Raw genomic sequence first — 14,342 nt, forward strand, 5'->3', positions numbered from 1 at the left:
CATAGTAACTATAGTAGTGGATGCTCACTGACTATTGGAGCAGTTTTAATCAGCCAGATTCAGAACTGCGCTGAAGAAAATGATAAAGCCACACATATCAGTGGCAAAGAAAAACAACAGAGCAGCAGCTGCACAATCACTAACAAATTATTAGGCTAATTATTGGACTACGACACAATTTACAGACCTGGCCTGTAATGTGTCGGGATGAATCTCTGTTCTGAAGTGTTCAACAACTGTTCTTTCTAGGGAGTGTTTTCTTGCCACTGTGCTTCTGCTTGCTCTTTGAGGTCTAAGCTGGATTACTTTAAAGATCTTTGTGACAGCTGTGGATGTAAAACGGGCTTTGTTAATACATGTGATTGATTGATTCTTTATGTTCTACTCTGTCTCCCTCAGTGTGATGGGTTGAAGACTGAGCTGCGGGAACTGCAGGAACTATATGACTGCAGCCAGAGGGAGAGAGCTGAATTGGAGGAGGAGCTACTGCACTGCAAGGCAGAGCTCGAGAGGTTGGCTGGAGGGTGGCAGGTGAGAGGTCACACTGGGGTTAGAGGTCAGGTGGTCACCATAGTGATAGGAGTTAATAACGGTATATTGCATATCATTAAGGCTTTTTGGGTTTGTTCTAATTGTTTCTGACTGTTTTCTGATTTCAACATTTCTCTGTGTTTTACAAAAAAGTTCAAGTTTACGCAAATGAAAACAAGAAATACAGCACACACATCACACCTATTCTGTGTCTGTTTATTCCACATGTTATGTGTATAGATACTGTTGAAATATTTTTATTTGAACCTTTATTTAATCAGGGAAATCCCATTGAGACCAAGGCCACTTATTCATGGGAGCCTTGCATGTACACAATCAATACAAATGTATCAAGGCACAAGGCGAGACCCAGATACAGACACAGGAGGCAGATGGTTGGAGTCTTACAATGTTTATTAATCCAAAGGGGTAGGCAAGAGAATGGTCATGGACAAGCAAAAAGGTTCAAGCTAGATCAGAGACCAAGAGGTACAGAGTGGCAGACAGGCTTGTGGTCAGGCAGGCGGGTACAGAGTCCAGAAACAGGCAAAGGTCAAAACCGGGAGGACTAGAAAAAGGAGAATAGCAAAAGGAGTACGGGAAAAGCACGCTGGTTGACTTGACTAAACATACAAGACGAACTGGCACAGAGAAACAGGAAACACAGGGATAAATACACTGGGGAGAATAAGCGACACCTGGAAGGGGTGGAGACATTCACAGGAACAGGTGAAACAGATCAGGGGGTGACACAAATGTACAACATTTACAAATAAAACATACAAAACACAAATTATTCCACCATCAACTTACAAAACACAATCATACAAAACAAACACATTCTTCAGTAAAAAAGGTCAACAATTAGCTGTCTGAATTGCACGAGCTGCATCAAAGCATTACATTTTAGAGAGTTTTAGAGATTATTCCACAAGTAAGGAGATTTACCTAATTTAGTGGATATTGAAGTGATTTCGAGAGTTAACCATCCCTGAGACCGGGTCTGGTACCTACATCTGTAGGTTAAGGAAGTATTTAGCATTTTTACAACCAAATCTAAAATTTGGATGGAAATGTTTTGTGATTTCACTTGTTTTTGAGAAACTTACCCCCAACCAACAATAATTTCCTCAACCTTGTTGTATAGTATAGGGGGTTCTAAAGTAAACCCAAATTAGTAATTTTAGAAACCGAAAAGCTCTCAGTATAGTGATGCAGATCTTTACATATTGTACACATCATATCCACAACGTTATATTCCATTTTGTGGCAACTCGAGCGATACCTCTCTGTCCATTCTACAATTAACTGCCAAATAAAGGAAACACTTGAGTAAATGATGAATACAAAGTATATTGAAAGTAGGTGCTTCCACACAGGAAGTTGTAGAATCTATGCCAAGGCGCATTGAGCTGTTCTGGCGGCTCGTGGTGGCCCAACATCAGTAATGATCCAGACTCTGACACAACTTGCTTAGGCATTGACAGAGAGGAATTTCCACGTGTCAGTGCATTAACTATTTTCCCAAATGTAGACACATTACCAGAGTCTGAGCTAGAACTCAGAAAGTAGCTTGATTTCGCTTTCTTAAAAGTGATTATTTCGCAGTTGCCTGAAAGCCTCCAATCAGCAACCGAGTCAGTTTCTTTTAGCCTTAGCCCAGGCCAGGCAGGACTTTTTAATCACAAAGAGATTTGAAAGTTCTATAGAGTACCAAGCATTTGTTATATTTTTGACTCTAAGGTGTTTGAAGATGGCCTGTTTATCTGCCATAGAGATGAAATCTCTGAGTAATACATTTATTGAACTAGGCAAGTCAGTTAAGAACAAATTCTTATTTACAATAACAGCCAAACCTAGACGATGCTGGGCCAATTGTGCGCCGCCCTATGGGACTCCCAATCACGGCCAGATGTGATACAGCCTGGATTTGAACCAGGGACTGTAATGACACCTCCTGCACTGAGATGCAGTGTTTTAGACCGCTGCACCACTCGGGAACCACAATATACATATATCATGAAGAAACCCTTGGGGAGAAAAAAAATGTAAAAAATTATAACTTTGGGAGGATCAGGTCTGTTTGGTATTTCTAATACATGCAACAGGACAGTGATCACTGAGCTAATTTGCAAAGACACTACCGGAAAAGTACTTATGGGGGCAAGTTTTCAGAATTAGGTCAATCAGAGAGGATTTCGCTTTTTTCTTCTTTTACATGAATCCATGTTTGTTCTGAAATAAGTTGAGTCAAGTCAAGACAAATATTCTTAAAATGATCTGAGGCTAGGGTAAACTAATCTATGTTAAAACTAATTCAGATGACAGAAAATACCTTACCAATAATTGTATGTGTTGGGGTACAGAGATGAGGTAGTAATCCAAAATCATGTTATTATTGCACACAGAGTGAGTCCATGCAGCTTTATTATCTGACTTGTCAAGCCAATTCTTACTTATTTCGGCTTACCAAAACAAAGGGGTTGAATACTTATTGACTCAAAACATTTCAGCTTTTAATTTTGAATCAATTTGTAAAAATGTCTTAAACATAATTCAACATTACGGGGTATTGTGTGTAGGCCACTGACAAAAAAGTCTCAATTTACTACAATATAAATTCAGGCTGTAGCACAACAAAATGTGGAAAAGGTCAAAGGGTGTGAATACTTTCTGAAGGCACTGTATATCAATATACATACATATATGTATTTATATACATGACTGTATATTATAATATGCTTTGATATAAGCTGGCAATGACTGTCAGATCATATCAGAGAACATGCTTGAGGGCTATGATCTCTGTCTGTATGTGGCAATGCAAATTGCCCTCCACTTTGTCTGTGTCATGCCCTCCCTATGGCAGCACTGTCCCTTGTGTCAAACTGTCTGCCTGTCCCAGTCTACAAATACTGTCCCTGTGCGTTGTATTATATGTCCACACGCTTTGTGTTTACTGTGGACTTGGAATTTTTTTTGTTTTTTAAATAGTTTTACCTTTATTGAACTAGGCAAGTCAACTAAGAACACATTTTTATTTACAATGACAGCCTAGCCCAGCCAAACGATGCTGTGCCAATTGTGCACTCCCAATCACAGCCAGATGTGACTAGTAGTGACACCTCTTGCACTGAGATGAAGTGCTTTAGAGCGCTGCACCACTCAAGAGCCCCAATGAATAAGGAAAGAGTTTTCACCATGTGTTTCAACATCTTGTTTTGTGTCACAATTTTTCATTGTTGTTTGTTTTGTCACCACAGACAATTTCAGTCACGTATGCACATAAATAATCACATGCATTGTACTAATATATTCCATTATTTTTTTCTTAAAACCTTTGAAAAAATATGGTGTCTTACTTTTGCATAATAAATTATTTTGTACTATCGATCAGTCGAATTGACGGAATCTATCTATCTAGATTTCCATCCCTATCCTATTTGTATCAGTCCATACCATAACTCCCCTACCCCTTCATAGCAAGGCCATATCATGTTTCATTTTGGATTCATTTGGGTGATTTGCTGTGTCCGTATGTAAACGTTTTTGCCCTCCACTCATTTATTATTTCGTTCTCTCCATTGCCCCTCCATCTTCATCCACCCCCCCCCCCCTTTTCTTCCCCTAATCCAGAGCAACATCCATTCGTCTGAGTCCCCTGTTCTCTCCATCCCCTTCATAGGAATGATTGTAATATTGGGAGTGGTTTGGTGCTGGTTGTCCGAGCTGGCGTTCCAGAAAGCAAGGTAGGAGGAAGAATGCTTCTCTGTCTGTCGGTCCTCTGCACTTTGTTATGTCCATATAGATAGTTACTGTACGTAAAATTAAGGCCCTATCTTAAAGTAAAGTAACTTGCAGGGGAATGGAAGCATTTTACAAGCTAGGCCATATAAAACAATCTAAACAAACCTAAATAGATGTCCTGGGTGTTTGTCATACAGAAACTGCTACTTTGAATAACTTTGAATACTTTTTTTCGGAGCCAATGCTAATTTGGGACTAGGCCCTGCCATTAACATTGCCATGGAAATGACGCAAGCTGCAACTTCATTGACTGGGTCCAGACATTTGGAACGTTGACTTATTATTGTACAGTAAGGGGAGTGAGAGCTCTCACATCCAAATATTAAAGGGTTTCCACCCTAGAAATGAAATGTGTTACATCATCATGATAATTGTGTGTAACTACGTTTGTTAGCTAGCTAGCAAGCTTGACCAGAGAGAGAGAGCACTGCGGGTTTTGAAGTCAATTTATCTGCAACAGATTTCCACAAAGATTTAAATTTTTTAAATGTAACCTTTATTTAACTAGGAAAGACGGTTAAGAACAAATTCTTATTTACAATGACGGCCTAGGAACAGTGGGTTAAATGCCTTGTTCAGGGGCAAAATGACAGATTTTTACCTTATCAGCTCAGGGATTCGATCTAGCAACCTTTCGGTTACTGGCCCAACGCTCTAACCACTAGGCTACCTGCCGCCACATGTTTCTCCCAATCTTATTATAAGTACAGAAACATTTGTTTGCCAAAAATGTTGTTCTCACATATTAGTTATTGAACACTGTAAATAATAGGAATTAGTGGTTTGTGGTGGATTATTCCTTTAAGCAAAATTACTGTGATATTAAGATGTATTTGCATTGAAACCTTGATACTCATTGTGCAATATAGCTAAGCCCTGTTAAACTTCAAAGTAAACAATATTCAATATTAGCCACAGTAGGCCTAGGCTATGTAGACATATACTACTGTTCAAAAGTTTGGGTTCACTTAGAAATATCCTTGTTTTTGAAAGAACAAGCAGTTAAAGTCAGTTAAAGTAAACAAGCAGTTAAAAGTCAGTTAAAATAACACCAAATTGATCAGAAATACAGTGTAGACATGGTTCATGTTGTAAATGACTATTGTAGCTGGAAACGTCTGATTTTTTAAATGTAATATCTACATAGCCGTACAGAGGCCCATTATCAACAACCATCACTCCTGTGTTCCAATGCCACGTTGTGTTAGCTAATCCAAGTCATTTTAAAAGGCTAATTGATCATTAGAAAACCATTTTGCAATTATGTTAGCACAATTCAAAATAAATAGTACCCGCAAAACACCAGTCTCAACATCAACAGTGAAGAGGCGACTCCGGGATGCTGGCCTTCTAGCCAGAGTTCCTCTGTCCAGTGTCTGTGTTCTTTTGCCCATTTTAATATTTCATTTTTTATTGGCCAGTCTGAGATATGGCTTTTTATTTGCAACTCTGCCTAGATGGCCAGCATCCCAGAGTCACCTCTTCACTGTTGATGTTGAGACTGGTGTTTTGAGGGTACTATTTAATGAAGCTGCCAGATGAGGACTTGCCTTTGTTACAACTATGAAACAGAAAGCATTGGTGTTGGATCCCGGTATAAGCTTCTCTTATAACTACAAAATACAAATAAATACCCCAACCACCAAGAAGTACGGTCAGTAAGATGCATAGTTAAATGACAAAAACATCAGTAGCCTAAACATCATTACAAGCACCAAGTGTGCTTGATAATGGAGAATATCATCACAAAAGCAAAAATGGCATTATGAATATAAGTGTTGATATGACAGCAGTCAAAAAGTCAGCTTTCAGTTGGAGCATGTTCATAGCCTAAACAACGAAAGCTGTTGAGTGCATTGCTTATTTTATGTCTTGCTTGAGAATTAGGGCCGGCTCCCTCAGTGATGACATTTGTGGTGATAATAGACCGTAGAATTTTCACCGGCTTGTTCTATTCCAAACCCTGCCATCCTCTCTCCTGTCTCCCCGTTTCATTTGGTGGTGGCGTGGGCACCGGCACAGTGCAGACAGTTCTAGCTTCTTCTTTTTTTTAGCTTAAGCTCCGGAGGTGAAGATTCAGGTTGAGGCTCAGAATCACAAGAATACTCAACAGAGAAGTCATCATGATTAATTTCCTCCCCTCCATCAGAAGTCGTTTTAATTCAGATTTTGTAGAAACGCTAACGAGTGCATCCATTCGTCTTGGTCTTCGTGACATTGTAAATTAGGCACGCTCTCACTGTGTACACCAAGTAGGCCAGAGTAGACTGATATAGTACATAACATTTTGAGATTATATAATTAGAATAGTTCAATACAATATAATGGACCGCCCTGTTCTTCATTGACAATTGGTGATTACATAATTATGCATAGTTCACTTCCATTTTCCCCATCATACTTTAAGCCTACTTCATGTATTTCATCTCTTACTATACTGAACAAAAATAAAAAACGCAACATGCAACAATTTCAAAGATTTTGCTGAGTTACAGTTCATATAAGGAAATCAATCAATGGAAAAACATTCATTAGTCCCTAATCTATGGATTTCACATGACTGGGCAGACAATCAGAGTGAGTTTGGCATCATCGACTATCCGGAGAAGGAGGGGATCAGGCCCTAATGTCGAGAGAAGGCGGGGCAATGGGGAAAACCATATACGACATGCCATCCTAAAACTGTCTATAACACCAGTTCTAACAATGGCAAGGACAGAGTGGGGCATGACTTTAAATATTGTACAGTAATACATTCCTTACATTCATGAGCAGTCCAAACGAGTGCTTTAGCAGTTCTATTGTGGGTTTTATAGTAACGCCATGTAAACTATACAAATGTGTTAGCCTGACTGTTAATGTGGCATGAACACAACCAGTCATGGTGTATTCATCTGATTGTAATACAAATAACTTAGTAGTAATAGGTACCTTCGCACGTTAGTCCAAAATAGCATCCGATCGACTGAAACAGCACCCTTCTGTCTTGTAGCCCCATGTATCTGATGTGGTTTGGTCAAAAAATTATGTCATGCCATACTCTTTTAGTCCAGACAGCATCAAATACATGGGCTACACATCCTGAGATAGAGAGACGCTGTTTCGCTTGCTCAGATGCTTTATCAGACAATGATGGGTCTTTCTGACAGCGCCTTTCTCAGTCAAATAAATTATCAATATTTTAATGTTTTATTTGGACAGGCAAGGAGGTACGTTAGGGCGAGCCAGGAGCCCTGGCTGTAAATGTAGGCATTAAATTGCAAAGCAGGACATTCGCTGTTTCCCATTGAGCTAAACTCTTTGAAAATGGCAAGTTTACGTTCTCATCCATAAACGCACGTCAAGTGCAAGTGTGCTGTTCAGCAATGTAAGGGAAGCTTTATGTGAGTTGAGGGCTTGCGAAGTTCACTTTGCATACAGCACCTGTCATCCCAACATCTGATATGTGTTTCTTGCACAGTGAAATTCGCTGCTGCAGCTATGGCCTACTCTTTTAGTTAAAAACACCTTACAAGTACAGTTATTTCTGAAATGTTGCATGTGCAGGATAATGGAAAGACACAATGTACAAAATATAGTGATGGGGAGAGTTTAAAGGTGAAAGAATAGACCTATGGCTAGTAGGCTACGACAGTGTGATGCTGATCAAATTCACAACCATTAGGAAAATAGAAATTCCAGCAACCGGTCACCTACATAATGATTAATCATTTATCAATGGGAGTTAAGCATGTGGTGGTCAATGCCGACAATACATTTTAATTTGAGTGCGTAAACTCTAGAAACCGACAGAATTGTTCTCTCTTGCAAAGTGGTAAATCCACTACAGTAGTCCCGTTAGGCCTTATATTTAGCCTACGAATGATGGTTAAGGATGAGCTTTTAAATAGGTAGCCTTCATCTTTAGCCTATTCATCTTCACTTGTCTCCTGCGCAATAACGCACTTTTGCTTGCCTCTCCGCTGACCTTTTAGCAATTCCTCTAAACTTTGTTGAGTCATAGGGGAAAACTAGGCTACAACCTTTTGGGCAGTTATTTTGAATGCGTTTTGTTACTATTAGCCTATTTGAGGAGAGAAGCAACCTTGCTTTTGGTTGCTGAATGTAAATACAGCATAGGCTAAATCAACTGGTGGGGAAAAGTTTGACAGGAGATGAATTGATACATTGTTGCACGGACATTATTCACTGGAGAGGCAGATATCTGTAGTCTACTGAGAAAAATAAGATCCAAAAGAGTTCCCAACCATTAGAAAAATAGAAATGACCTGCAAAACCACTTGAGCATCAAGCATTACAGGCCATCATATATCAGCATTCTAAAATGTTTTTACCCGGTCACTGATGTAATAATATGAACCCAAAAGCATGGCGATTTACAGTTACAGTTAGAACCTAGTGTTTCCGTTTCCCTTTAAAGTAAAGTAAGACAGATGCTGGTTCAAATCCATCTCGAAGGACCACGAAGATTGTCCGAAATGTTTATTTTGGTTACTACTGCTGTTGTGTAGTTTTGGTTTGATCAGGTGTTCAGAGTTGACATAGGAGTTGAGATATATCATTGATACTCTATGTTTAAGAAATAAGGAGAATATACCACGGCTAAGGGCTGTCCTTAGCCACGACACAACGCGGAGTGCCTGGATACAGCCCTTAGTCGTGGTATGTTGGCCATATACCACAAACCCCTGAGGTGCGTTATTGCTATTATAAACTGGTTACCAACATAATTAGAGCAGTCAAAATAAATGTTTTGTCATACCCGTGTGTATACAGTCTGATTTAACACGGGTGTCAGCAAATCAGCATTCAGGGCTCAAACCACCCAGTTTATAAATGTGGATAATTACTAGTCTCGTGCCAGTCAGTTTGTGCTTTAGCCAAGTCTCTTCATTCATTGTCAGGTAAGGCAGAGAGAAGTTGGCTACAGCACATACAGTATGGTACCAGACAAAGTAATCGCTAGCTAGAGGGTGGCAATTAGAAAGTCCCATTTATCGTAAGATGTACATGCATAAAACATACCAAGTATTTTTGAGTGACAGACATGGGACGGTAGGTAGTTTCACACAGTGCTTTCATGTATGACATCACTGTTATATTTTAGATAATTTTTTTGTAACGTCAGCAAACTATTTAATGTCGAATGTGTACATATTTGTGATTTAAATATTTGATGACAGTTTTCAGTGCACGTTTGGCGTAAATGTGTTTGTGTGTGCATGTTTATTTCATATTTTTATTTATTGTATGCCTTACTAAGTGTGCAAAGGTCTCTAAAAATCCACCCCTAACCTTTGTCTCTGCATCCTCAGGGGAGTGATATAGAATGGAACCCTATTCTGACAGTCACCGCAGCAACAGCTGCACTTCTGATCATGGTTAGCTTGTTGAGAGCCTTGACCTGATGTTGAGCAGAAAGACAACAACTGTATACGGACAAAGACAGTGATGTCTGCTTATAGACTGCTACCTTCCATTCTACCCTCCTATCACGTCTATCTGGGACCCTACCAGGGCACCAACAACAGATCAGACACCATTCCTCTAATTCATAGCTTGGAAGCAGCAAAATATATTTAGATGGCAACTATTCAGAAAAACACAGGATTTGTGAAAGGAATGTTCTGAAATTGGTAGATAAAGTGATGTGCTGCCACAGCTTTTCAGATGAAAACATATGGATTCATTTTCTCCCCTGTTCTGGGGAACACATGTCAAGACTTATTAAGAGAGTGTCTTCACGAAGCTAAGAAGAGAGTGTGAATACATAGTTTCAATGGGAGAGTACCTGTTGAGCCTAAATCTATGTCTACTCCTGTCGTAGCCTATTCCTTTCCTGTCTCTCTGTTGATTTGCTTAAGTCCTCCTGAGTTTGAATGTCCAGTATTATTCTTATACAACACTCACCTTGTGTCTTTCTACATTAATTTATTGTGCTACTATCAATGTTGAGTCCTCTATTGATTTGCCTTTGTGATTAGTTCTCTTTAACAATAGCAACCTCTGCATCTTGCACAATTGCTGAATAAAGCTCTTTAACTCATGATATTGTAAATAAGTACTAACAGAAATGTTCTTCAAATATAATTATATCTATGTGTACTGAATTATTTAAAGCGCCTGTCAAACTCATTCCACGGAGGACCAAGTGTCTGCAGGTTTTCGCCCTTGTACTAATTCGTAAGCAACTCCCCTCACTTGGTTGTCTAGGTCTTGATTGAAAGGGAGAAAAAAAAAAAAAAAAAAAACAATAGGCACTCCGTGGAATGAGTTTGACACCTCTGATTTAAACGAATATGTCAAATACATGAAATAATTATGTATTTTGAATAGCTTGTGTCTTGTGAATAGCTAAAACCCTAGGGATTTCTCTGAATTAAAGTGAAATTAGTCATGAAGGTCTAGTCTAGAGTGGCAGATACTTTCCCCTAAATGCAATAACTAATTTATAACACATACACTATGTTCTCATCAATATACACTGTTGTGAAAAAGTTTTTGCCCCCTTTCTGATTCTCTACTTTGCATATTTTTGATACTGAATGTTATCAGATCTTCAACCAAAACCTAACATTAGATAAAGATAACCTGAGTGAACAAATAACGCACCAATTACATACTTATTTCATAAACAATGTTATGCAACACCCAATAGGTGAAAAAGTAGTTGCCCCCTTACGCTCTATAACTGGTTGTGCCACCTTTAGCTGCAATTACTCCACCCAAACTTTTCCTGTAGTTGTTAGGCCATTCCACAAATGTCGCTGAGTTAAAGCAGATCTGCATGGAAGTGTGGGACAAGATTCTTTCACAGTGAAGTGAGAGACTGATCAACAACTACAGGGTAGTGTTTGGTTGTAGTCATTGTAGCTAAAAGTGGCACAACCAGTCATTGAGTGTAAGGGGTCAGTTATTTTTTCACACAGGGGAACTGGGTGTTGCATAACTTTCTTAATTAAATCATTAAAATATGTTTGTTATTTGTAAGCTCAGGTTCCCTTTATCTAATATTAGGTTTTGGTTGAAGATCTGATAATATTCAGTATAAAAAATAGGCAAAAATAGAGAAAATCAGAGAGGGGCAAATACTTTCACGGCACTGTACATGTACATTTACTTAAAAATACAAAGATCATTCCACTCGTTCTATCTTTAGTGAGGATGAGGATGTTCAATCTTTGTGTCCAAGTTGTAAATACCTATTTGTTATGGTTTCCTCATTAAAGAGAGAAGAGTGTGTGAGATAAGCTCAGCTCTTCTAAAGCACCTGTCAACCCTAGCCCGGTGTTTCAAGCCTATGTTTAACCACCACCTCACCCACATAGGACTGTCCTAGCTATGTTTGTCCACAGTCACAGTCACTTTAAAAAAAATGAATTTAACTTAGCCTAGGGCACTGTCAAACAGACTTGGGTTAAAAATCTCAAATCAGTTCAAATACCTCATCCGTGCTTGATTGAGCTTGTTTGTTGAATGCACCAATACAATAGACCCAAAATTGCAAACCACACCCATCTGGCACTTCAGGCAGGCTAGAGAAAACACTCAGAGTATTTGGAAGACGTCAAATAGTATTCAAATAGTATTTGAACCAAGGTCTGTCGCCGGTAAAGCCTGCATGACTGCACTGTCATACTGTGACAGTGGAATCAGCCTCCCCCCAAAAATAAATTCAGATGCCAGATTAATAAACAAGTCCACTCACATTCCAAGTAGGGTCACATTTGGAGGTGTCTCTGACACGTCTTTGATGTCTTCACCAGTTCCCTTTGAAATCTGAAATGTTTAGTGCAGTAACACATTAGTGTTAAAGTACCTATTTGTAATGTATTGATCATGTTATCTACTTATTTGAACATACAGTAGCAGCTATTCAGACAAAGGACAGTGGGTATTTAACTTTGAACTTGTGAATATTTACAAAACACCTGTACGCACTAATCATGATTGAGTTTTCCCTGTATCCTCTCTCTTGTATTACTCACAATACTATTATTATTCAGTATTACTACGCTCGTTAAAATGTATATAAAAAAAAGGAACCTACAGGTGTTTTTATGAGAAGGACAAGAGACTTTAGTGTCTTTGCTTGGTGTTTGCACATGTAGTTGAGACTGAGATGTCATTCAAATGAATTGTTCAGATTGTTCTAGTTCCAGGTACACAGCATGAGAATGTTGACAGTCAGCATTCCATAGTTTAATGCTCTTGTGGTCATACCAGAGATAGTACATTTACTTTCTACCATATCTGGTCATAACATGACAATAAGCATGAGTGTGGTGGTGGCAGAGGGTTGGTAGACTAAGTGGCAGCTAAACCAGTTTGATTGCAGAAACCATTCTTGAAATTGGATTGTTATGTCAATTATGTTAATTTTCTTTGCTAATTCAAAATATGTCTAGATTGAACTGTCACATTCAAATCCAAGGCAGTATTTTAAATGTTTTAAGTTCTCTGATAACACCAGGGAAATTTTGTGACACAGTAAAAGTATAACTACTTCCGAATTAAAAAACGCATGCTACATACAGTCTAAGAGAAATGTTACAGTTCATTTATGTTTAATATGATGTTTCTATTCTACTCTGTATTTGATGTAAATAGTCAGAAGTGGTATAGAGTAATGGGAGAGATATATTTCTCCATTTGTAATAGATTTGTAGAAAGTCGATCTATTTTGAAAGAGCAGTGTATATTTGATAGCCAAATTAAGCTATATGTAAAAGCCTATTCATGGTGAGTTTATATTGACAATTGTTTTCCATACCTATGTTTGGTTGAGTAATCACTGGATGCATATAGAGGTCTTTTTTTCTTCTTATTTGCCAGTATAAGTATGCTATCGCTAAAAATAAACAACCCACCAAAAGCAATACTGATCCTGTATTTCCTTGAGTTGTATATTTGCCTATGTTACAGATACAAATGTATCTTAATTTTTGTTGTGGGAGATCTAATAGTAGACAACAGTTAGTTCTCATTCAAGGTCCTACATCTTGACAGGCAATGTAGAACTTAGTGACTCACCTCTTCCGAAAAATAATGCATCTTAATGCTGCTCAACTTACTAAACTTCAGTCCCTATTCTTATATGACTGCAATAGTGCATATGAATGTTGCTTTATCCTGAACACAATTGTTTAAGCTTATTTTACCTATGCTTCATAGCAAATGCTATTGTATGTATATGAGTTATGAGCCTCTATTTCAGAGTTCTCAGTTTGCATTTGTTTCCCTTTGACTTTGTTGTTTTGAATATACAGTAGTTGTGGTCATTTTGATACCTGGAGGTATATTTTGTACCGTAAATTATTAGAAAAGTAAATTATAATCCATATGTGTCAGTGCCAATGATACGTATTAACACATAGTGCATTCAGAAAGTATTCAGACCCCTTTACTTTTTCTACAATGTGTTATTCTAAATTGTTTTTTTTAAAATCACACAAAAAAACTCTATACACCATACCCCATAATGACAAAGCAAAAACAGGTTTTATATAAATGTTTGCAAATGTATAAATAAAAAAAACTGATATCACATTTACATACGTTTTCAGACCCTTTACTCAGTACTTTGTTGAAGTACCTTTGGCAGAGATTACAGCCTCAAGTCTTCTTGGGTATGACGCTACAAATTTGGCACACCTGTATTTTGGGAGTTTCTCCCATTCCTTTCTGCAGATCCTCTCAATGTCAGGTTGGACGGGGAGCGTTGCTGCACAGCTATTTTCAGGTGTCTCCAGAGATGTTCGATCGAGTTCAAATCCGGGATCTGGATGGGCCACTCAAGGACATTCAGACTTGTCCCGAAGACACTCCTGCGTTCTCTTGGCTGTGTGTTAGGGTCGTTGTCCTGTTGGAAGGTGAACCTTCGCCCAAGTCTGAGGTCCTCGTGCACTCTGGAGCAGGTTTTCATCAAGGATCTCTCTGTACTTTGCTCCGTTCATCTTTCCCTCGATCCTGACTAGTCTCCCAGTCCCTGCCGCTGAAAAACA

The 14,342-nt window shown here is 38.6% G+C and overlaps 1 protein-coding gene across 4 annotated transcripts in view; it reads left to right on the forward strand.

Annotated features, from left to right (window-relative positions):
• LOC109889683 (coiled-coil domain-containing protein 136) overlaps nt 1-13,706 on the forward strand; it is a 63,308-nt gene extending 49,602 nt beyond the window's left edge. For 2 of the 4 annotated variants that reach the window (XR_002255313.2, XR_004209790.1), the window contains 3 exons: nt 400-531; nt 4,217-4,280; nt 9,654-13,706. Coding sequence is in view for 2 of the 4 variants with exons in the window: in XM_020481294.2 (XP_020336883.1) it covers nt 400-531; nt 4,168-4,280; nt 9,654-9,666 (258 nt within the window). In the remaining 2 variants the exon portion in view is untranslated. Of the gene's footprint in view, nt 1-399; nt 532-4,167; nt 4,281-9,653 lie in introns of all 4 variants that reach the window. The other 2 variants (XM_020481294.2, XM_020481296.2) reach the window with 1 other exon arrangement.
• The last annotated feature ends 636 nt before the right edge of the window (nt 13,707-14,342 follow it).

Source organism: Oncorhynchus kisutch, linkage group LG4, assembly GCF_002021735.2.
Source record: "Oncorhynchus kisutch isolate 150728-3 linkage group LG4, Okis_V2, whole genome shotgun sequence".
Classification (NCBI taxonomy): Eukaryota; Metazoa; Chordata; class Actinopteri; order Salmoniformes; family Salmonidae; genus Oncorhynchus; species Oncorhynchus kisutch.